This window comes from Colletotrichum truncatum, assembly GCF_014235925.2.
Source record: "Colletotrichum truncatum strain CMES1059 chromosome Unknown Contig_0008, whole genome shotgun sequence".
Lineage (NCBI taxonomy): Eukaryota > Fungi > Ascomycota > Sordariomycetes > Glomerellales > Glomerellaceae > Colletotrichum > Colletotrichum truncatum.
In genome coordinates, this window is record NW_027222405.1 from 2,815,847 (window position 1) to 2,838,877 (window position 23,031).

At 50.4% G+C, this 23,031-nt stretch overlaps 6 protein-coding genes across 6 annotated transcripts, besides 1 other annotated feature; 4 read left to right on the plus strand and 2 right to left on the minus strand.

Moving 5' to 3' along the window:
* Positions 1–2,557: 2,557 nt before the first annotated feature.
* On the plus strand, positions 2,558–4,162 carry CTRU02_212245 (uncharacterized protein; the record flags this gene model as incomplete). The annotated part of the gene is made up of 1 exon (XM_036727117.1): positions 2,558–4,162. One exon carries the CDS (start codon positions 2,558–2,560, stop codon positions 4,160–4,162), a length of 1,605 nt encoding a protein of 534 aa, XP_036581361.1.
* Positions 4,163–5,602: 1,440 nt separating this feature from the next.
* Positions 5,603–8,752, plus strand: CTRU02_212246 (uncharacterized protein; the record flags this gene model as incomplete). Its single annotated transcript, XM_036727116.1, has 1 exon — positions 5,603–8,752. One exon carries the CDS (start codon positions 5,603–5,605, stop codon positions 8,750–8,752), a length of 3,150 nt encoding a protein of 1,049 aa, XP_036581360.1.
* A 1,914-nt stretch (positions 8,753–10,666) lies between these two features.
* On the plus strand, positions 10,667–11,772 carry CTRU02_212247 (uncharacterized protein; the record flags this gene model as incomplete). Its single annotated transcript, XM_070205801.1, has 3 exons — positions 10,667–10,805; positions 10,913–11,442; positions 11,530–11,772. The coding sequence occupies 3 exons, from the start codon at positions 10,667–10,669 to the stop codon at positions 11,770–11,772; spliced, it is 912 nt and encodes a 303-aa protein (XP_070060614.1).
* A 1,833-nt stretch (positions 11,773–13,605) lies between these two features.
* CTRU02_212248 (glutathione S-transferase domain-containing protein) lies at positions 13,606–14,268 on the plus strand (the record flags this gene model as incomplete). Its single annotated transcript, XM_036727114.1, has 1 exon — positions 13,606–14,268. The coding sequence occupies one exon, from the start codon at positions 13,606–13,608 to the stop codon at positions 14,266–14,268; it is 663 nt and encodes a 220-aa protein (XP_036581358.1).
* A 1,254-nt stretch (positions 14,269–15,522) lies between these two features.
* On the minus strand, positions 15,523–17,385 carry CTRU02_212249 (heterokaryon incompatibility protein; the record flags this gene model as incomplete). The annotated part of the gene is made up of 1 exon (XM_036727113.1): positions 15,523–17,385. The coding sequence occupies one exon, from the start codon at positions 17,383–17,385 to the stop codon at positions 15,523–15,525; it is 1,863 nt and encodes a 620-aa protein (XP_036581357.1).
* An 836-nt stretch (positions 17,386–18,221) lies between these two features.
* Positions 18,222–18,311: a sequence feature (Protein overlapping with rRNA (CTRU02_212250, KAL0933287.1) was converted to a misc_feature.).
* A 543-nt stretch (positions 18,312–18,854) lies between these two features.
* On the minus strand, positions 18,855–20,420 carry CTRU02_212251 (heterokaryon incompatibility protein; the record flags this gene model as incomplete). The annotated part of the gene is made up of 1 exon (XM_036727112.1): positions 18,855–20,420. One exon carries the CDS (start codon positions 20,418–20,420, stop codon positions 18,855–18,857), a length of 1,566 nt encoding a protein of 521 aa, XP_036581356.1.
* Positions 20,421–23,031: the final 2,611 nt, after the last annotated feature.

The window sequence follows — 23,031 nt, forward strand, 5'->3', positions numbered from 1 at the left end:
TGGTATTCTACTAATCGGTAGGTAGTCAGTTGCTCTCTCTCTATCGAGAAACATCGCCCTGATACCTCTCTGCCATACGGATACCTACTTTGCTCATTTCTTCATCAACCCTCACCGGACACACCGTTAACTACCCGGCTGTGACCTGCCGGCAGAGTTGCAATCGACCCCGGCAAACCGCATGCGGAGCATCCAAATTCCAGGTTTTTCAACACCTAGAATCTGAACTCTGACTTTCCCGCTGCAGGGCCTATCGCAGGGTCCCTGGCTGCTGAGCCACACCAGTTCCCCTGGTCTGCAGAATGCCCTTGCTTCGAATGCTACATGGCCGTAAAGCAAAGCTTTTCCCAGCCTGCCGCCCATCATTCATTCACCTGGCACTGACCTGATTGTGCCCTTGACCTTTCCATGGTACACTAACGTACGTCTATCTCCCGACGAATCAGTGGGCGGTAGAACGAGCGGCAACCACCAGCGACAAAAAAGATGGACCAGTGACATCAATATGCCTACTTGGCTTTCGGCCGAGGAAAAGCGTGAGAAGCGAAACCAGCCCACTGACGCAACTGGCTCATGATAGTCGACAATCAAACCTCCACTTCCATGCAGCGCTTGCCCATCACGCTTGAAAACATCGACCAACATGTTGATGCTGTGGGAATCGGAGATCTAAGACAAACAGTCTTGACTTCAGCCGTCTGGGCACTTCCTCATCAGCGTCATCACCTCCGTTTACGCGGCACTAACGCTCGTTGACATATAGCGCGGGCGTGAACTTGCTATGAAGCGGATAAAATCATGATGATGGATTTATGTGTGACCACAAAGGCTACCTCTTCGTTGGTGGACACTACCAATTTCCCACTCTGCAAGACCTCGAATTTTTTTCCCACCATCGTCAAAAATTAACCTAGGTGGTTCGAGTGCCAAACCCCTTCCGGCTATTCGGTCAAGCTTCCATCGGCGCTATTCTGGGGGGAAATCTCACTTCCTCCACATTATGGCATCCGCTCCCTTGCTGCTATCAACAGACAGTTCCTCTGCCAGTCGTTGGACCCCTGCTGGGCTGACGAGGAGATTGGGTCACTGAAAAACACGGTGGACCAGCCCCAAAGAATAGCGGCAGCAAACTACAAGTTGACAAGCTCACTGGAGAAGCGGGCAGCATGCGAGGCACTGCCACTTTTCTGCGACCGCGTGGTCAATTACGGGTCTGGCCGGCCACACCGTTTTTTTTTTCTTCTTCCCTTTCCATCGTTGGCTTCTCGCAGTGTTTTGCGTTTGGCGCTATCGAGGCTGGAAAGCGCTTCTCGACTGGAACGACGACGCGCTCATATTGACAACACAGCGGTCTCATTTGGCAAACGCACTAGTTGCTCAATTGGTCTAAGCTGCAATCCTCAAGTGTCTGCTACATATTTCACACATGCCTGCACAGCTGGCCTTCGCTGCACCTCTTGCAGATTTAGTGGTCGTGTGCACCTTCATGTGTGTTGTCGCCAGCTGAGAAGCGTATTTCGACTGGTCCAGGCCCAAATCCGCCCTCGATCCCCTTGATTAACTATCCCATACTGGTATCGGTCAACACCGGTACTTTCCGCCAGAGACTTTGGCCACCGTTCTAAACTCTATTTGAATGCCTCATTTCATTTTTGCATACTCCGGATAAATCGCGCCGGCGTTGGTTTCCAGATCGCTTAACCGTTCCGACATGCTCAAATTAATAACATCACATTGTCGGCCGGCACCTGGCAGCAACCAGTAGATGGTCGGAGATATCTGCGTCCTTCTTATCTGAGTTCCTCCGGACCCGTATTCTGGATGAAGATCCGTTTTGTCAAGCTGATCGCCCATCTCAAATTCGCTCAAGCGGCGGGCATGTGACCTTTCAGAGGAACAACGTAGACCTCGCCAAGATTTGTGAATGCATCCACAAAGGTGCTCAAATGAGCCACCGGCATATTCTGTGCCCAACACCGCCTGAAGGCTGCCATGCCGTTTTGACTGGGGCAAAAATGGAGGTTCTCTGTCGTGATGGCTTTGCTACTGGGATTGGCCACAGATTGTCAACTCATTTGCATCTTCCTTTTTGTTCTATTCCAAGTGGCTTCTTTCAGACTAAAACAAAGATGGGGCCTGTCTCTCCCTGTGGGAGATTGGTAACCGATGGCTGAAGCATTGATTTCTCGTGCAGCTCGTTTGATATTGGTCCATTGTGGTTATTCAGGTTTCAGTGTTCGCTTTTCAATTGTTTCTATGTGAGGTACCGCCAGTGAATGCGACTGTGATGTTTGTCGTCAGATGATATACCACTACCATGGAAGCACCAGGACATCTCCTTTGTCCGCCTTGTTGCATGAATGCATACAGCATAAGCAAGAATATCAAACTGCCTTGAACAAAAACCAGGGAAGAGGAAGATTGAGAGAAACTTGGACAAAGACAAATTTCCCAGATAAGAAGATGACGTTGAGATCGAGTTTCATCTATAGTCGTCTCTGCAACGAACGCGTGGGCAGTACACTCAGTTCCGTTGAAGCAATCATTTCTCTTCAACATGACCAACTCGTCTACCTATGCTTCGGAAGATTTAGAACCTCAGCACTGTTATGTTGACAAGACACCATATGCCCATGGTTACCAGTCTCGTTACACTGAGGAAATCATTAATGGCGGAAGACATGGCTCTAGCAGTGCCAGACCAATCGATATGAAGCTTCTGCGCCATGTCAACTGCGGCTATCTCTCCACGCACGGCGTAGCCCCTACACTTCTGGCGCTCAAACAGCATGCCCAAGCTCTAGCTATCCTTATAAGTCAGATAACTCCGACGAGCCAATACGCTGAGGTCAACAACCAGATCAACACGAACGGGCGTATCAAGAAGTCTTTCAGAGATAACGAAGCCTTCGACTGGCTTAACGACCTCAGTAAGCCGTACGAGAATGACGACGACTGGCACCAGAAGCCGCTTGTCGACCTCATGAACAAGGTCAGGCGGCAATCGGACAACAGAGGCATAGAGTATCACTGCCCTTTGCAGAGCTTCGACGAAGAGGAGACAACGGCGTTGAAGCCACGCCCCTACGCAGCACACAGTGCTCTCACCATGCACGCGAATGACTGTCTCGAAATGCTAGACCACGAGTACAGTGCCACAGGAGGCCTCATGTCTCTGCTACCTACGGACTCCAAGACTGATTCCGCCGAGATGGCCGCCGTACGCAACAGCCTCTTGGGCCAGTGGCTCCTCTTCGCCCAACACCTTGTGGCTCGCATGCATGATTTGGAACTCAGCTACGCCAACGCCCTCGATGTCACCGCCGGCGAGGCCGCCGTGCCGATGCAGATGCTCTCCAAGATCGGCCCGGACGGCAATTCCGGTCGCGAGATCGCTTATCCTCAGGACAAGTGGATTCTGGCAAACGCTGGCGACGATGTTTTTGACCACCTACATCGCATGTTAGACAGACAAGAGGCGCAGATCAAAATCAAGGAGGAGATTTGGACGGCCAACGGCACGTATGGCGAGCATATGTGGAAAGAACAGCGTGGCGGTGACCTCTACGCCCGTGGTCTCGTCTTCTACGACGTAAAGACACGTTTCTTCCGTCTCCAGGGCAAGGGAAAGAGTACCATCTTCATCCTACCTGCGCACGGCGAACACCCGGCCGTCCAACAGACACGTCGCCTCGAAGTTACACCGACGGTGGTCTCGGTGATCACCCCGACGTGGCCAGCGAGAGTGTCAGACTGGGAGACCAAGTACAAGGGCAAGCTGGACGAGGCGACGAGGATGGAGATACAGAACCACGAGATGGCCAAGGTCAACCACAAAATGCAAGAACACAACGAGACGCTCGCTACGGAGCTCGATAGGGCACGGTTCATGAACGCGCAGTTCGAGGCGTACTATACGACATCGGAAGCGAGGGACGGTGCTACGGTGCTGGAGCACAAAGCTGCAAAGCTCGCTGGTGAGCTCCAGGACCAGACCGACAAGCTGATGAGGCTGGAGGAGCTGGAGGCGAGGCTAGAGAAGATCAAACCACACCTCCCAGAGAGCTACAAGAGCTTTCTCTTCGCGCCTGCGCCTGGACAGACGGAGCCAACTGGCGCCGTTCCTTTTCGGAGCACTCCTGCCAACATGGTAAGCAACTAAACGATACTTGTCTACATCAGGTGTGTCCCTCTTTTGGCAGCAGCTTGTGTCTTGGATGGTGTCGTAGAGCACGCATGTCTTTCGGTTGTTGTCTGGGAGGCACGCAGCTCGGATCACAGTGGTGGTGGTGGTACAAAGGAGGTTGGATGGGGAAGTAATGTTTTCTATTGCTCGCATTGGTGTAGCTTATTTGATTGGGCCAGTTGATGGGACAATGTGGCAGTGAGCGAAATACATCAAACCTACAAACCTACCCAACAAGTATCAATACTCGATTGTCCTTGTGTATTCCGACATGTGATTCCAAAGAAGCTAAAGCTACCTCCTAAATACTAGCTTTCAAGTCGAGCACTCCCATAGATTCATTGTTTATCAGTTTCAAGGACCCACTGATAAGAGTAAGACGGAAAACAAGGCAGGATTGGAGAAGGGAACAAAGGAGCAACATCAGGGATGGGGGCGGCACTAGCCCACTATAGGTATAGTGCAAATCGATTGACAAGGGTCCGGGTAGCCGTGGACCCCGCTGAGCGAGGGGGGGCCGTCGCTGTTGCCCCAGCGACAGGCTTGTCACCAACGCCCGCCAAAACAAACCCTGTAGGCGGTTGATCCAACACCTGCCACCACGGGTTCCTCATGATGCCATTTGACAGGCGTCGATTGGTTCGAGCTGACGCTACCTGACACTACAGATACCCTGCGGCACAGAAGATGTCTGTTCTAGCCTTTTCAACAGCCAAAGTTTGAACCACGCGGCCTCGACGGACACCGAAACAGACGTTTCTGTTGGTCAATGTTGGTTGGTCTCTTCGGTATCCCATCCCGTCTTTTTTCTTTTCCATCTCTTCCCCCTCCTCCCACCGGGTTGCCTGCCCCCCCTGCTATTCTGTACGTCGAGACCATTCGATTTGTTGACATTGACCGGTGCCATTGGCAAAATCCACCCTTGCAGGAACCACCATAGCCCAACCTCCTCTCCCCTCGATTTGCTTCCATCATCAGATTAATCTATCGGTCCCATCTGGGGGGGTCCCTTTTTCTCCATCTTTTTTTCTTCCCAGCTCTGGCCTCCTCTTTCCCGCATTGCCCCGTGCTTTTCGTTCTTTCACTCCCGCTTATCACTTTTCGCCAAACGCATACGGGAGACCCATTGTCGCAGCCAGGGAAGAGTCAAGGGCTGAGAAGACGAGAAAAAAAAAAAAGAAGAATGCTTGGTCGTTGAATCATCAGTGTTCTAGACCCCTCCACAGCACCACACGAGGTATACGCCGAGTCAAGACATCCTTTTCGCGATCGACATAACGACTACTGCTGGGAGGATTACCATGAATTTGACCACCGCATAGCGGTTGGCGGATACGATTTACATAGCCCGACGGCAGAGTGCGAACTCGCGCGACACCAATAAGCGGACAGATTTTAATCCCTCAAGAGGCGGCCATGGCCTCGACAACAGGCCGCTGGGCCTTCGAAACCGACACCGCTATCCTCAAGACTGCGCTCGCCACGCTGCTCTTCTCTTCTTTGGCGACGGCACAGCAAACATTCCCGTATGTTCCGACGACCATCCTGCTTCCCTCCGCTCTCGCGGGGACGCCCAGCAACACCACTGGGAACGGTCTTGCATATATCTTTCACAGCGATAGCGGCGGCGTCAAGCTATTGTCTGTAAATGTCTCGGCCACTGTCAGCGGGGCGGCGACCCTGCAGACGATATCATCCAGTTTGCCGTTCCTCAATGGCGCCACTAAGACGACGGCATTCTTGCCTACGATGGCTGACAACGGGACGGTTTTGGTACAAGCCGGCGATTGCATGAAGAATGACGGATATGATATTTGGGGGTATACCCCCGGGATAGGGGATACCATCGGATCATGGTATAAAACGGCGGCGTCGCTGCCAAGCTCCGCAGACTCAGACGCGGGGCCGTACGCTCTCGGCGCTGGCATTAGCTTTTCTGCGACGCTCGCGCCGACCATGTCGCAGCCTGTATTATACTCTTACGGTGGCATGTGTCTGGCTTCGACAACAGATGCGTCAACATGGCAAGAGAACGGCACGTATACGAAGGCGATGCTGAGGGCCGCCCCGTCGAACGGGGATCCTGCATCTTACACGGCGAGCTTCATCACCGGCAAGGGTCCAGCCTTTCCTGAAGCGGGGTTCTCGTTCACGCCCCTGAGCCCCTCCATTTCAAATCGGTCAGGGATCGTCACTCAGCAGAACCGCTACGTTTTACTTGGCGGCCATACGCAGCAGGCCTTCATCAACATGAGCTCCGCTGCCATCTGGAACCTGCCTGAAGAGTCGTGGAACTTTGCGACCGTCGGGTCGCCTAGCTCCGGCAGCAAGAAGCTTGCCGTTAGGGATCTTCAACAGCGGAGTTCAGACAGCGTCGAGAGCAGATCAGGGCATACGGCTGTGTTGAGCGAGGACGGAACTTCACTCATTATCATGGGAGGCTGGGTTGGGAGCGTATCGCAGGCAGCTTCGCCGCAGTTAGCGGTTTTACGAATGGGAGATACGTACGGGGACTGGACGTGGGAGATACCGCGACAGCAGCCCTCTGGAGCGTTTTATGGTCATGGCGCGGCCATATTGCCAGGAAACGTCATGATGGTCTACGGAGGACACGAAATTACGAGCTCAGGATCGAAGATGAAGAGGCAGTCGAACGGCAGCGGACTGCGGTTTTTGAATATGACTTCGTTGTCGTGGACAACGAGCTACTCGAACCCCACTTACAGCGGCTCGCCAAAAGATGCGCAAAGCGGCTCCAACGATAATATCAAGAAGATTGGTCTTGGTGTCGGTTTGGGTATTGGGGCTGCGGCCATCATCGGAGCCTTTTTGGTTTACTTTTGTTACAGGAGGTATTTGAAGAAGAAGAGGGAGGCGAGAGAGGAGACGGTACGGTCACTGGCGCAGGACGCCTCGCATTTCTTGCAGCCCGAGGACGACATGCTTGAGCGCCACGACGCATATGCCCTCCCCTGGTCGAATAATTCCTGGTATACTGGGGGACACGATCCCTACGACACAGGCGCGAGGTCACTCGGATATGAATCTCTCAGAAAAGATCCCAACCCCGGAGGCTATGGCGCCTATCAGCAACCCCCCGGTCTGATGATCCCCCGCAAGCCGATCCCCCGCGCTGCCAGGGGGGCCTACCAGCCGGCCGCGAGTCTTAGCACCCCCGGTCACATCCACCCAATCTATGAAGCGGATGAAGACGATCCCGACAATTCTAAGGCGAGACTACGAAACCGAGAGCCCGGCACGCCTACGACGCCCGGCTACCCCGACCCCTTTATCACCCCCACCAGCTCCGTCCCGATACTTGTCCCCGGCAACCGCAATTCCATGACTCCCAGTCCAGAAGCCGCCTTGAGGCGGGACCCCGAGGTGCAGGACTGGCAGTCGGATGTGGACGCCGCCGAGGCGCTCCTCGCTCAGATGCCGCTGCGTCGGAACACGGGCCGCAAGTCTCCTACACGGAGAGCATCGATGCGGTCGCGGGCGTCCATGGCGGACGACGAGCGCACGGCGAGCAATGTGTCGGAGTCCGCGCGCAGCGCTATCAGCGTGCCGACGCGGAGTGCATCTGCCAAACGCAATAGCACGGGTCCCGGGGCCAACTTGACCATCATCACTGATGGCCGGGTGGGCACGTCATCTTCTTCGGGTAGCAGTGGACACACTTACTCGACTGCCAAAACAACCTTCAACGCGTTACAGGCCGAGGGTCCTTCGCTTCTCCATCGTGGTCAGCGACCTCTAAATGAAGCGGTTGAAGACGATGACGACGAGTTCGTGCATGTGCCGAGCAGTCCCAGCAAGCATAAACCAAGACGGTCACTAGGCTGGCTGGGCAGTCTGCGACGGGTATTCAGCGGCAACCCGAACGATTCCTCAGACTCAAGTAAAGAAGACGAGAACGCCCGCCGCATGTCACTTGACCAGGTCAGTTCGGACTACGAGCCGCGTCTGGTCGGGCTATCGGGGATCGGCGGCGCGGAGCTACTGCGCAGGAAACAGGGCCGACATGACTGGGACGTCGACCAAAAGTCTATCGCGGACGAGTGGGACATTGAGAAGGCGATCGAGCAGCGGCTCGTGCAGGTCATGTTCACCGTGCCGAAGGAGAGGCTGCGAGTCGTCAACGCCGAGGTGGAAAAGGAGGAAGAGGCGGTGCTGGTCGACCCGGACAGGGACGAGCTGGATGACCTCGACAGGGTTTCCGGCGATGCGGAAAAGAGGGCGTTGATGGAGGAGGATTACAGGGGTAAGGGTAAAGAGACGGAGGTCGCGGAGGAGGATATCACGACGGCGCACCGCAGACCCGAGTCGCCCGGCGCAGGAGTATCTGTGTCGCCGACGCGCGGGAGGAGGTTGTTGCATTTGCCGCCGCCGCGGGATGACGACTCGAATTCGCTGCGTCCGTCGAGGGACGAGTCTGAGCCCAGGCCGTCTCTGACGCTTAGGACTGCCGAGGTTGTCAGTGTTGCGAGACCGCGGACGAGGGTGCTTGAGATGGTGGAGAGTATTGAGCGGAGTCGGGAGAGCAGTCCCGAGATGTCGCGTTGACGTCTGCATTCCTCTTGTTAGTTTTTGTTTTCTGGGCGCATCACGAGCTGGAGTTTTGGGCGTCGTTAGTCACTGCGGCAAGACACGAAGAGAGTCAGAGAGTCCCTTGTTTCCCCTTTGTCTTTTGTCTTCAGACAACTCGGGCGAAGGGTAAAAAAAGGAGGGTGTTGCTGACGCGTGTATACATGGATTTCGGGAAGGGGTCACCTTGGGTCTGGGGTGCATGGGATTGATTACTGGGGCGGTATGATCTCGGATGGGATCTTTTTTTGATTCGTCTCCTTTTTTTTGTATTTTATGTGAAAGCGAGATGAGAATCACATGTTGGATGGATTTGAGAGGGGCACGTTCGTTTCGATGTGGTGTTTATACTATCGTTTATGGGGGGGACGGGTAGATGTTGTGTGGATGAGGGAATTGAAAGTTGTTTGAATATTGCAGAGTCTTGAAGATTGTGTGAGTCGTTCAACTACGTGAAGACTGCGGCTTTTGTTGTCGTATGAGGAAAAGGGACATGTTTTCAAATTATGGTCGGTGAATTCTGGTGACAATATCTTTATTAACAGTGGAGGTGGGATGTTAGGTGAAAGACGAACCCAGGCTGCCACCAGCTCCTGACTATGGCAACCCTGGTTGTGTGTGGTCTAATGCAATAATGACTGTGACCATATATCCTCGAGACACGAGTGAAAATGGACTGGGCTTTTTTTTTTTCCCCAGTGAGGGGAGGCATGATGAACCTGGGGCTGTGCTTGATTTCTGGATGGTGTGTGGTTAGGGCTTGGCTGGCGGAGGGAACTGAACCTGTCATGTTTTGAGTTGTATCTGGACTTTTTGCATTTCATCGTGAAGGGCCCGGTAGCCGTACGACGCTCTACGATAATTTTTCTATTTAGTCGTCGGGCACTTCTCTGCGAGAATCGTCAAGCTGGCTCACAATGAGTCTTATGTCCGCCAAGCAGGCGGCGCAGTTGGAGACGCGTGTGCTTGATATGACTTTCTCATGCAACCGTGGATTTCCGTCGTTTACGGAAGTAGTCAAAATTCACTTACATCCATTTCGTCCTGTGGGGGAGGCCTCGTTTCTTCCGTGATTGGTCGACGTGGTCATATTCGGGGTTGGACGTCTGTATGTGGTTTACTACACTTAAGCGAAGCGGGCTCGACTACCGCTCCAGGTCGCCCGGTCTGGAGCGAGATATAGGTGCAGCGGGGTTTCTCCCATGACAAGAAGAAGAAGAAGAAGAAGAAGCCCAACCGCCGTGGCATGCTGCCATTTACCCAGCCACGTGCGCGTGGAGTGCGGATAACATCCTTAAAGGGACGACTCCAAGTCATCACCGGGCCCAATCAGCCCATCTGCTGTCTCAACACTATATCCCGTCAGGTTTGCCTGGAGACCTGGTCACTGGGCGACTACCGGGCGCAAAAATCTGCCACAGTCTTTTTTTTGCCTGGCATTCTAAAGAGGCGCAGCTGGGCGTAGGGTCGGCCAGTCTGAAGAGTCGGGCCAACCATATGCGGCGACGACTTGCTTTTACCCTGTTCGCTCAGAGGGTGCCGAGGCGGCTTCTGCGGCACAGCATCGCCCGGCCGGGGTGTACATTTCCGCTTAGAGGCTAATGATTATACCACGAGTATGCGTCGCCAAGATGTCCCCTCAAAAGCCCCAATAAAAGGACATACTTGAAGTGTCTGCTGCCCCAGGATACTTATGTGACGTTATCGTTCCCGCGCGCGCTATCTTTACCCTTCGAGAGGAACATTAAAGCCTCGAACCCACTAACGACGTTATTCTTTAAGCTTAAAATTTAATCGTCATCCGAAAAAAAAAAAAAAAAAAAAAAAAAGAAAGAAAAAAGTATACAAGCAAAGCAAAGCCAAAGTATGGGACTCACCGGCTGGGAGATCACCATGGTGGTCCAGATCGTCCTCACCGGACTGATCCTCATCCCGGCCACCTGGTTCTTCGCCCGCCTCCTCCGCAAGCCGGGCGCCAAGCATGACCATACTCGCCGATGGGTGGACTTTACCAAAGTTTCCTTTGGATTTTGGATCGCGTCAGTAGCTTCAGTTCTCCTTTATGTCGTGGCTTGACCCTTTATCTCGGAGCATCTTTGAAAGACCCTGAAGCTTTCGGGCAAGACTTGGAAATAGCGGGGAATGCTGACTTTGTCCCGTTTGACTCCAGATCTTACGTCGTCGGCATCATAGCCTACATCCTCAACGTTATTGCAAACGTCCGCCGGCAATGGGGATACCCTCGAGAATACGAAGCCATGAGCTACATGTATCCCTTCAGCACACTCTTCTATGTGATGGCTCAAGTCGCCCTCTTCCTCGCCCTGTTCAACCTCTGCCATGCCCTGACCCAGCTCCGCACCGGCGCCGTGACGGACGAGTCAAAGGCCCATCGGGGCGGCCGAAAAGCCGCCCTCGGCGTGTCCGTCCTCATCACTCTCCTGGGCGTCGTCATCTTCGGCCTCTACATGGCTTACAACGTCATGCTGAACAGCAGGAGGTTCGACGGCAGGTTTACCTATGAGGACTTTATGAAGATTAACAAGATGATGCAAGCCGCGGCCTATATCAACATGGCCAACACCGGCATCTTGGTCATCGCCGCCTTCTGCATCATCGTCTACGCCAGCAAGGCCCGGAAGGAAGCTAAGGACAGCCCCGTGAGCAAGGTACGTTAGGCTTCGTTTAAATCTGTTTATGGAAATTTTCCCGCAAGACCACACGCGGTACTGACTTTTCTTTTACCCTCTTTAAAGGCTGCTTCTATCCTGCGCATCTGCTCAATCTTCTGGCTCACGACTAGACTCTGGGCCTTGGTGGAGGTTATTGTATGGTACTTTGGGGCTTTCGGCGACGCTACCATGTACACCGGCATCTTCGACTTTGTCCTCTCCGTCTTGCCCACGTTCCTTATCCTGGCGATGCTCTACAACTTGGCTTCCAAGGAAGCGTACGGCTTGTCGAGGATTCACTACCGGGACACCGAGGTGGTCGCGTAAGATAACTCTTGACGTGGATGATGTCGATGAACTATATGAGTGTTAATGATGCGTTGGAATAATGACGGCAGCGAGGGTTTCTCCTTTTGGTATTGCGGGAGATCATGGGTTGGGTAGACTAAGATTTTTGCGTGCGAGAAGATGAGCGTTGACAGTTGGGACATGAGACTACGGCCCGTTTAATTATACCATGATATGTCTTGGGCAGCGTGTGTTTTCTGGACATTGCTTTGCGTTGCCTGGTTTTTATGTGGTGATGGTAGTGTTTCTTTTTGGTGCTGCGTAGCTTTCAATGGGTAGGTAATTCAGGAAACTGAATTAGTGGGACTGATGTGTAACCTGAACGATATCTGAATCGTTAAGAATGTTCCTTTTCAGAACCAGTACATGTTTTGCCCGATTAACAACTTGAAAAACTGGTTCTTAACGAAAAAGGAACCGTTGTGTGCATCAAGATCTTCTTCGTTTGAAACCAAATGGAGACGTAACCTACGTACATGCTGTAACGCTAAATATCGAAAACGGACAGATCATTGTAATGTCAACTGAAATGACTTGCCGTGCGGTATTCCATGTGGCGTACGCTCTGGCGCACCTTTCATGTGGTAAAGTCTAAGAAAATATGTCTGTATTCTATGTGTATACTCCGGTTCAGTTATACGCCGAGCTGTTATCCATTATATGCTCCACACCTGCCACAAATTCTCACCTTCGGGTCCTTTCCCAAGCGTGAAGACGGTCGGGGCTTACCACACGGGTGGTTAATCACTGAGTAAGCATTTTGACCTGTTACCATTCCCTAGCTTTATGAGCTGCTTGGTGTTGTGTACGAAGGGCAGGCGTGAAGATAATGAGATGTACAATACCAACTCACTAAGACTCGGTGATTTGACTTGAGTAGTATGGAAAGAGAGTTAGCATGGCAAACTATCGCGTGCTTTTCCTCTATTAGTGACTTCTTTCTTTTCTGTTTTCTTTTCATTTATCAGCAACTAGGGTTGAAATACCTCCCACATGCCATCAGAAAACAGCAATAACAGCTGCTTTCGTTGATTTGCTGACGGCCGTGCCACCCGACGTTATGCGTAGCAGCTCATACAGCACCGGGATAGTTGTCAGTATGAGAGAACGCCTCCAAAATGCTCTAGCTGAGACACAGTGACACTTTCATATCTTGATAATGTGTGACAGAAAGACCCGTTATCGGGGGGAAAAAAATTCTTCAGGGACAAACAGAGAATCTCCGGGTGAATTGAGCTAAGCTTCCTCATCGATCATGCCCTAGTTAAAGCGGTGAAGTGGTATCGTCACACTTTAGGTCAACGCCCAGCGATATTGACCCATTATCTCGGGCAGTAAGTGGGAAGGACCCAGTATATCGCAAATTCTCAAGGCTTAAATGAAATGTTCATAGACTGAATGTTGCTGCTACATTTGAGTAGTTATGCCCCACGATTCAGTGACTGTCTCCGCCAACCACGTGGCTGAGCTGCATGGTGAGCCGTGCGTGCGGACGTGGGATTTTAACTCCGTTGCAAACGCCGGGGTTTGCAAACTAGAAAGACTATCTCTTCCGTAACCTTGAGATTTCTACACGCCGCCCGACACTTTCATACCCGGGTTCCGAAGAACTCTCCGAAGAGTCCGTTATTTCTTGGCCGCTAGGTGTTTTTCTGCATGATTCCACCAAACATTACGTAGCTTGAAACCACAACGAGACCAGTATAAGGGACATGGTATATAATCCAGGAGCAACCGTAGCCATGAGATGCTGATTACTTTTTTGCTGGACCACTTCTTCTTTTTACTTACGATTTCCCTTTCTCATTAAAAATGAAGTTCTACGACGCAGCGGCCCCCAATCCTTATGTGGTGCGGTTGTTTATCCTCGAACGAGGCGGTATCAACCTCGATGTTCAGCAGGTTGATATCATGGCCTTAGAGAACCGGAGGCTGGCGTACCGTCGCGACGTGAATTCCCGTGGCGAGTTGCCCGCTCTACGTATCTCGGACGACTTCGTGTTGACGGAAATCACCGCAATCTGCGAGTACCTCGATGAAGTTGCAGAGGGTGGAAAGAGCCTGTTTGGAGAAACCGCCCAAGAGAGAGCCGAGACACGGATGTGGCTGCGACGCATGGATCTGGAGATTGCTCAACCCGTCATCTCGTGGTATCGTAACGATCCCGCCACTATCGATTTCTACAAAGGAAACCGCATTCCGACTCCTGCAGCACAGGTGAATGAGAAGGTCGTCATCAACCAATTCTTAAACCTTCTGGATGATGAGCTGGAGGGGAAGACATGGCTTTGCGGTGATCGGTTCTCTGCCGCCGATATCCACTTTTACGGCCTTCTTAAGATGATGGTAATGGGCCCGGCTTCTTGGGTGCTTCTTCCTGGGAGGAAAAATGTGACGGATTACTTTGAAAGAATGGATGCACGGGAGGCTAGCACCACTGCCCTTGCGCCTTTTGCAGAAAGAGTGTCTGTTTAAAGCTGTTTGCAGAAATTGTGCCAGGGATAGACTGGGGCGAATCACCAAATTACCTGCTGCCACCTGCCATCCCAAAACATGCTCAAGGGAGCATTCCAGAACATACAGGATATCTGAATGGGACGGTTGCACGGTTGGTCAATGATGGTGGCATATCATTATGGCTTATGTTGGTCCAACCGTCCATTCAGATACTGGGGGTGTTGCGATCTTGCCATAACTACATCTTCATGTACACTATTCTATCTTCCAGATATCTCCATCCCTTTAACCTTTGTTCAACAGAACCAATAAGGATGTGAATGGTTATTTTCTGATGCGGCCAATGGTTTGCTTATGGGGACGCTTTCATCACAAAAGTGTGAGCAAGTTCGGTCTCGGTGTGGTCTGGATATGGTACATTGGCCGGAAGATGGAGTCTCTTAGTCAATCAGAACAGTGTTGGGACTGAACGGCACAATACCCAAGGATACGATGACAGACTAGCTCTTTTGCCAGAAGACAGCAGGTAGCCCATCCTACCCAGGCGTTTTCCACAGCTTTGCTGCAAAACCTGTCTCTCTATCTCACCCATTGTGACGCTGGGTATATGTACTGGTACCCTTTGTGGCCTGTCTCCCTCATAATCGATGCCATCAGATAGCGAAGTGGAGAATTTCTCTAGAAAGCTCATCCGACTGTCCCTCGCTGCTCGTTGTCTATGTCCCATCCATTCGAAGTACCGTGGGTGATTCATCGAATGAGCCTACCTTGTTGCGACTTGACGTATTTGGCCGCGTTCCAAATATTAGACTTGTGCGCAAGAAGTTCTTCTCAATGTGACTTCTTCTGCTACCCCATTGCGTCATGATATCTTTCGTGCAGGCGGCCTGCTACAGATCGTCTTGGAGCCCTCTTGCCCTGTGCCCTTCTCATGCTTTGTTACTCCAGGTCGTGTATATTTTTCACCATCGTGTTAGGTCCGTCGTCCACAACCTCTTCATGTGAGGCGATGGCTTGGCCCCGGGGGTCAACAAGTAAGAAGCTCCCCTTACCGCTGCCGTCACCACGTCTGCCTTGTTTGGGACAGTTTTCACTTTTGGGGCAGCTAGAAGAGCTTTCGCAGTTCTCGGGTTGGTTTCTTATCGGGAGCCTTCTTGAAGAGGAAAATATCCTTGTTTTCGGCGAGGTCATTCTTTCAAAAGACAACCGGCCCCCACCATACCTGTATATTAATTCGCCCTGCAATATGAAACCTTTAACCAAATCCCACATCTAGCAATACCTCATATCACTTTTCCAATTCCACCTCTGCGCAAATGAGGACCCCGGACTACCACAGAATCTAGTTCTCATCAAAACTCGCAAATCCGCAAGAGTCCCACGAGATTTGAAAGGAAGTACCAGATTGGCAACAACGATGGCGTCCTCAGGGTCCAAGTACAATCTGAATCTGGTCCTCCACCACATGATCTCATTGGTATTTCGATAGCCAGTGCCAACAATTGAAAAATATGGTCCATCAGCCTGCTGGCGTACAACAACTGTAAGACCATCAGAGATGGGTCCACTCATTATCCAGTCTCCTACCTGGGCGCCTCGGGGAAGAACAATAGAGTCATGGAACGTTGAGGAATCGAGCGGGGCCGCCAATGTTGATGACTGATAGAATTCGTCGCCTGGCTCAAACATACAAGTCTTGTTGTAATTCCTCGCTTTGACGAACAGCAAGTCCTCCTTCTCATCATATTCTATACGACTGCCGGCACACTCCACATAGATCCGTTCTTCAATAGGTCTACCCCTGCGTAACGCTGTTTCAATTTCCTTGGGGGATTCTGTCTCTGAAAGAGCATTAACGGTGTTTCGCCTTTGCATAACTTCTGTTGTTTTGGCCGATGGACAATGATGAAGTCCTAGGTTCTTCACGATGGTTATTATGTATGTGAAACTTGAAAAGTCTTCCTGTTTCCACGCCGCTGAAAGAAACTCGGCCGCTAGATCGAAACTGTCCTTGTTGTAATCTGGTTGAAGAGGTGTTGGCCCTTTCCAATCAACCAGGGAAAGAATTGCGTACACTCTGTCCCGCAGATCTTGACAGCTCAAAGAAGTCGTCTCATCTATTAGAGTTTTGAGGAGGAACGGTTCCTTAACAAATGAACCTGCAATCAAGAATGGGTGTTCTTTCGGATAGCCGCCAATCGCGTTCATTCGCTCTGTAAGACCCACCATCTTCAAGATCCAACGTTCTTTCCATGGTTTTGACGGTGACCGCCAAGTCGTGATGCCCATTGACAACCCGTGGAACAAGTTAATAGGCAGAAAGCTTTTCCCGCAGCACAGTATTACCTGCTCCCCCAAGGCAAGCTCCTGATAAATCCAAACTCTTTGGAAGTATTCTCGCTTCAGGAATGCATTCAGGGCAGCGCACAGCCGTACAAGGAACCTCATCCCTTTCCGGATCGCCCATAGATTGAACGTTTGAGGAGACGCTTCATCCACAAAATGTGAACGTCTGAAACCCCCAAATTCCCAAAAAAGTTCAGCGTTTTTTTCCAATGTCGCATATAGAAGCTCACTGTCATCTTCATGATCCCCAGTACACGCCATGACGTGATCAGCTCCGCCATAAAGCCTTCCCATCATGGAGACTTGTGGTCCCTTCTCCTCCAAGTTCTCTTGGTCTATGCATATCGCATCGATCCAGTAGAATGCCGTAGAGTCGTATTGATAACATTGTTGCAGTACAGCCTCGCAGTTTGCTCGGACAGGCACTTGATAGCCATCGACTTCAATGTTTTTCAACGGGGTCGAAGGGCCCCATGTGTAGGAGATCGCTATGTACGGAGGCGCTTTGGATAAGGCGAAGATTTGGAGGAAGCAGCTAGTACTAACAATACTAGGAGAAGAATCTCCTGCTTCTTTAAACTTCAGAAGTCGTATGTAGCTACTAGAATCAGGGAGGCGGTTGTACTCGAGGCCGGTAGTTGTGCTCTTTCCATCGAATGAGAGATTTGGCTGAGGCTCGCCGTTCTGAACGATCACTCTTTCCTCTTCACTCAACGACTTTGGCAACGACTGAGATTCAATCCGCTTGTATGAGTGGTTTGCTGGATTCTCGGGCGACTGGTAGGCCATCAGAGGCTGCATTAAGGCCGGGGCCTTTTGGTTTGCTTGAGCCAACAATACTCTCCCTGTGGTTGCCGGTATTTTGAACAGAATATCAAAATGAATAAATCTCCAGGTTACAGTAGCTTATGTAGATGTGTTGGCCGATTGTGCTGGCCAGGCTCATAACATGAAATTATAGGTTGTACATTCGGAAGAAAATGGAAAAAGACACGACACCACCGCAAGGCGCAGCCTGATTGTTCCATTTTCCTTGGCGTTTGGAGACGCAGCCAATCACACAACCATGTCTGTAGGCAGTAAGCAAATTGAACAACCCAGACTGAATTGGTGTAATACCATAACAAGTAATCAGGAGTCTGGGAGATCAATATTAAATCATAGTATGCGATTAAAGTTGAGACGTTTGTTTAAAAGGCGTGCTTCCGTCTCCTGCAGATTGCCTCCATGCTTTGAATAGCGACTTTGAGCAACCCAGTCTTCCTCCTTTGTGATATCACCGTAGTGAATAGCAGGGAAGCTCATAACAAGTTTATCAGAGACGAAAATGGCAAGAAACGTTGCAAGTCTCTTTTCATCGGCATTTAACGTTCCTTAGTTCAATCCAGATAGGCTCTGGCAGTACAGACAGATATGTGGATGCATAATTCCTCGATGATCTTGCAATGCCTGAGATGCACGTCTGGCGCTCCATATCCTCGAATGAGAGCTCTTTGTAATTTTTCAAAGACCCAGAACAGAGAGCAAGAGCCCAATATCCTTTAGCGTTAGTTGCAAGAGTAGGGTTGAAGAAGAATACCATCGACGTGGTTTGGTCCCACATGTCAGAACCCAACCTCAACCCCCTACGGTAGCTTCATAGCAATACTACGCGCCGTGATTGTCACATACGACCATACCCATTGGAAAACTCGGGATCCCGTCCGCTCTCCCATAGATAAGCCAATGAGGGCTGGAGTAGTAGTCGGGTCGGTGACGACCGGCGAATGCCCGGTGTTGTATGTTTTTTTTGTCTTTTTGAAGTTGAATAGAAATATGATTCAATGGGCTCTTTTACAAGTTGTGGTCTTATTTTAAGATTTATTCACCTAACTGGGCACCTGAGTAATACCAGGACTGTTACCTATTCACATTGTTGTACTTTAGTTCCATCAACGCTGCAATAGTAACTGCAATCTGCCAATCATCAGAGCAATAATAAACATGCGTAGCACGCATCTCATCTCAAAAAGTGATTGGTAAATTCCCAAAAATATGCATACCGATCATGATATCTTGCTAACCCTCTGCCTTCTGTTCTGTTTACCTTTCAGAGCTAAACCAAACCAAGCTCGAGCCTGAACAAGGCTAAGCCGCCTTACTATTACCATTGATCACCAATAGGAGTAAAGGGCGCTCACTTGGCAAAGCAAAATTTGTACAAGTGACAGTCGGGGTATCAAACGCGCAAAAAGTACAACATAGCTCCGGCCTAACCCTTAGCCCAACGAAATCCTTTTTCTCTGAACATTTGGAACTTTCTTCCTCCAATCGGCTTCATTCACTGTGGCCAAAGTCTCTCTGTAAGCAGTGCTATCCTTCCAGCTAATTTCCATAAGGGTCAAGCGGTCGTTTGAGATAAGGCCATTATCAGGATCCGTCTCTTGCAACAGATGTGTTTGGTTAATCACAATAAACTCGCGTGGGCCGTCATAACCCCAGTGCTGGAAGCTACTGCTTGAAAACACAATCCCGACACCCTCAACTGTGGTTGTAGTCCTCGCATCGCGGAGGTCCTCCCAGGTCATGATCTTCTTAGATGTGCAATCGCGCGGCTTGAAATTCAGTATAGCCGACTGAGTATAGAAGAAAATGCGCGGATCTCTCTGGAGGCTTTTGAAACCATCATAGTCTGCGAAATGGGAGGCGGATTCCACGGTCGGTCGAACCTCTTGTGGCGCCTCATCCAATGGTATTTTAGCACGGTAGCCACTGCCGTTGTTGGTGTACTCGTAGTTTCTTCTCCTATTCCGGCTTCCTTCACTATTGATGTGGATTAACTCGCTATTCTCTAGTCGGTAAAAACCGATTTGCCTTGGCTCATACGATTCTTTTTCGTAGAAGAAGTACACATGTCCCTTCCAATCAAGCCAGGACCAGCTTGGATACTTGTGACGACGTTGAAGCGTAGGTAGCGACTTGGTTACGGTATGATCCCAGTCTTTTTCAAAAAATTGTTCCGGGAATACTTCCCAGATCAATTTTTCCCCAAAGTACGAGCATGGAAGACCTCCAAAGAACCGATCCTTTGTCGCTCCAGCTACATATGAAATCATGCCCTTGAAAGCGTTGAGTCTGTCAGTATCGTCGTGGGACAGTGATTTGTATGAGTATCCGTCGATGTAATACTTCAGGCACTTGTCTTGCCATACTGCGGGACGATCGTCGACATCTAGGTTCCCTGGAACCATTTCTGACGCTTCGCTAGTGCTAAATGGGTAGAAGCGGTTGGTGTCCTCGAGACGAACTTCCTCGCACCTGCTGAACTTGGAGCAGCTCCAGAATACCTGCTCATTGGTGAACACGAGCCTTCTTCTAGACAGGTGTCCTTCTTGAAACGTCCATCCTCGCGTGGACCAGTAGCTTCCTTGGAGAAATTCAAACTGATCCCGCGTGGAAGTGGAAGATGTGATATACCGCAGCGGGCCGACTTCGAAATTTTTTGGGGCGTGCCATCTTGTACCTGGCCGTAGTCCCGGCAGTCCGGCATCCGCACTGTTGCCAGCGGCTGCAATGACAGTAAGGCTCGCAGTTTGGTAGATAGTATTCATGCAAGGGATGCTGCTTTGCATTTCTTCAGGGTCGTCCTGGGTGATGCAAAGAGCATCCACCCATAGATAGTGTTCTTCAAGTCTGTTGACAAGATCCAATGCGTCAGTGATGGTTTTTGGGAGCTTCTCTTTCCACAATGCCCCGTCTTTTCCCAACGACTCAACGTTGCTTTTCAACAGCCTCAACACCGGACACGTTCCCCACACGTAGCTCAACGCTACATAGCGAGGCATGGCCTGATCCCTTGGGGCCTCAAAGATACAACCTCGAGTGACGTCGATCAGTCTCAGCTTGAAGTCCCTGAGGTTTGATCTTTCGGCGACCGGCAGGTTTGTGCAACCTGCCTTGTGGCTCGTGTCTTTGGTACAATCACGGTCACATTCTGCCATCCAACGCTTGAATAAGTCCACATCAGCGACAAGAGGCCGAACTCTTGCATTATACAGCCCATCTCCACACGCAAGCAGGACCTTGTAAATATCCTCCTCGGCAGACGCCCCATTCAACGACGTGAGCTGAACAATGAGACTAGGCAGATCCTTCCTGCTGTACCCTCCACGCATAACATGCTTCCCAAATTCGACTATATCATTACCGGGCCACTGTAGGATGTATGTGACGACGCAAGATTCACACATCGGATTGCTGACTTTGTCCTCGTGGCGAAAGCGAAGGGCGTTGATAGCCAATTTGCATGAGATGCAGGACTGGGATCTGCTCAGGACGGATGCCAAAGGCCCTAATTTGACTGGTCCTTGTCCCATTGGGCTATATCCCCCAAAGCTGTCGGGGTCATAGAACTTTTTCCAAGGCACCTTTGAACATGCATCGCAAACCTGCAACCCTGGAACGTCAAGTAGATTCTTTAGAACAGGGGCTGGCTCAAGGTCCATATCTGGGGTGTAAACGTAAAGATGGTGTTTCGTCTTCTAGCTAATGAAGATAAATGATACGAAAGGCAAAAAAAGAAATAAGAACAAAAAACGATGATTGATTCCGTAAGGAAAAAAGAAAAGAGGTCGAGTTTACTCAAGATGCTGCGTTTTCTTCTTCTCAGGCCTAAAATCTGGAGCGTCAACAGAATGGAGAAGCAATGCTATTTACGTGGAGGGGATCTTTCAGGGACACTTGGCATTTTTTATCTATGCCATTGCCAGTCTCCGTAATATTCAGCCGCACTTCTTCCTGTGCGGCGATTCGGCTTACTCAGAATCCTGAAAGGCGCCAAGTGTAAGAAAATAGCTAAGTTGCCTTGCGATGCGATTAACTTCGTAGCGCCAATCATCTAGCCGTGTAACACACCTAGCGAGGGATGCCTCACTGCGCCTCTTGCAATAACCTGATATCTCACTAGTGCTGGTGGCCTTGCCGAATCACATAGAAACACAATTTTTTTATCTGCAGAAAGTACCTAGATGCAAAGTAAGTACATTCTCTGGCAAATGACGTCTTCTTCACCTTGGGATTTGCCTTCCAACGATTCCGTTCGATCGGCCACATAGAAGCCTGCGTGTGGACGCTAATCCGTTGATGTCGAGTTGTCTCAGCTTTTGACTACCTAAGGACAAACGGGAGAAGAGAGAAGGGAGAAATGAATTAACAAGGAGACATTTTAAACGGTTGAGCCGTGTATCACAGTTTGTCTTCTCAAAGCGGGAATACGAAAAAGCCACCGTTTCCATTTACTAAAAGCAGGACACAAAATCTCGTTCTGGCCCAAAGATGAGTGTAAGAACTGAAGAAGCAGCCGGACCAATGATGACTGCGAACGCCTGGTGTTTAAGATTATGGAGGTTGGAGAGTCAATGAGCTTTTTATACGAAGACGGGTTCGAGTTTAACATTTGGAGTCATTAGACTGGGATACCTAAGCCTCATCGACGCTGTTTCTTTCATCAGGTAGATATATGACTCCCTTTGCTATTATATAGGTATCTTTGAAAACTCTGGACACTGAAAATGACGCTCACAGCGATTCTGCTCCACAAGCTGCGTTTTGGTGAGAAGCACTTGGTGGTTGAACCCATGAGAAACTGTCATTGCAAATCAAACTATAGTGACACAGTACGTAGAGTGGAAGCCGGTCAGAAACATAGCACTGCATGTAAACTCAGGAACTCTGAGCCCTTCATAACTTCTTGCAGTAATGAAGAATTCTAAGTTGGTCCAGAAAGTTCGTAAGTCTACCACGTAGCCGCATCCCCGAACACCAGGCCGTCATCAGCGGTGAAATAGAAGAATGTCCTTTCAAGCAACATTGCCACGGCCGCGGTTGGCAGAACCAACTTCAGAAACTTATTTCAACACAATCAGAGATGTGAAGGCCAAAGGGAATAATGCGGCTAGTGTGTAGTAGTCAACATGGTGAAGTAGTTTCAAACCCATCGCGGATGGCTTCAAGTTATACAGTGAAATGTATACCTAATGATCTCGGCAAAGCTGCACAGCTCTTGCCATTGCAAGGACTCGAATGTATGCCTACAGATCCTAATTTCGCCGAGCCGCAGCTGCTTAGATTCCTCTGTTAGACTATCATCAACCCTCAATTCGCTTCGAGAAGCAATCAAGAGATAGTGGATGACGGGACAGTAGGCTTTTTGAAGACTCAGGACAAGCCTCGTAAGGGCGAAGGTTCAAAAGGCTGCTAAGGAGTCAAGGACAACAACTTACGCTTCTTGTCACAGTATCAAAACACCTAGGTATTCAGATACAAGTCTCCTATTTGGCAGAAACTACGGCAAATCATACCTACGCCGGCAATTACGTCCAGCGCAGCCCGTAACTTGCATAGGAAGGAAATACAACATCTCGATCCTATCAAGTTTACTACTACATTAATTACTAC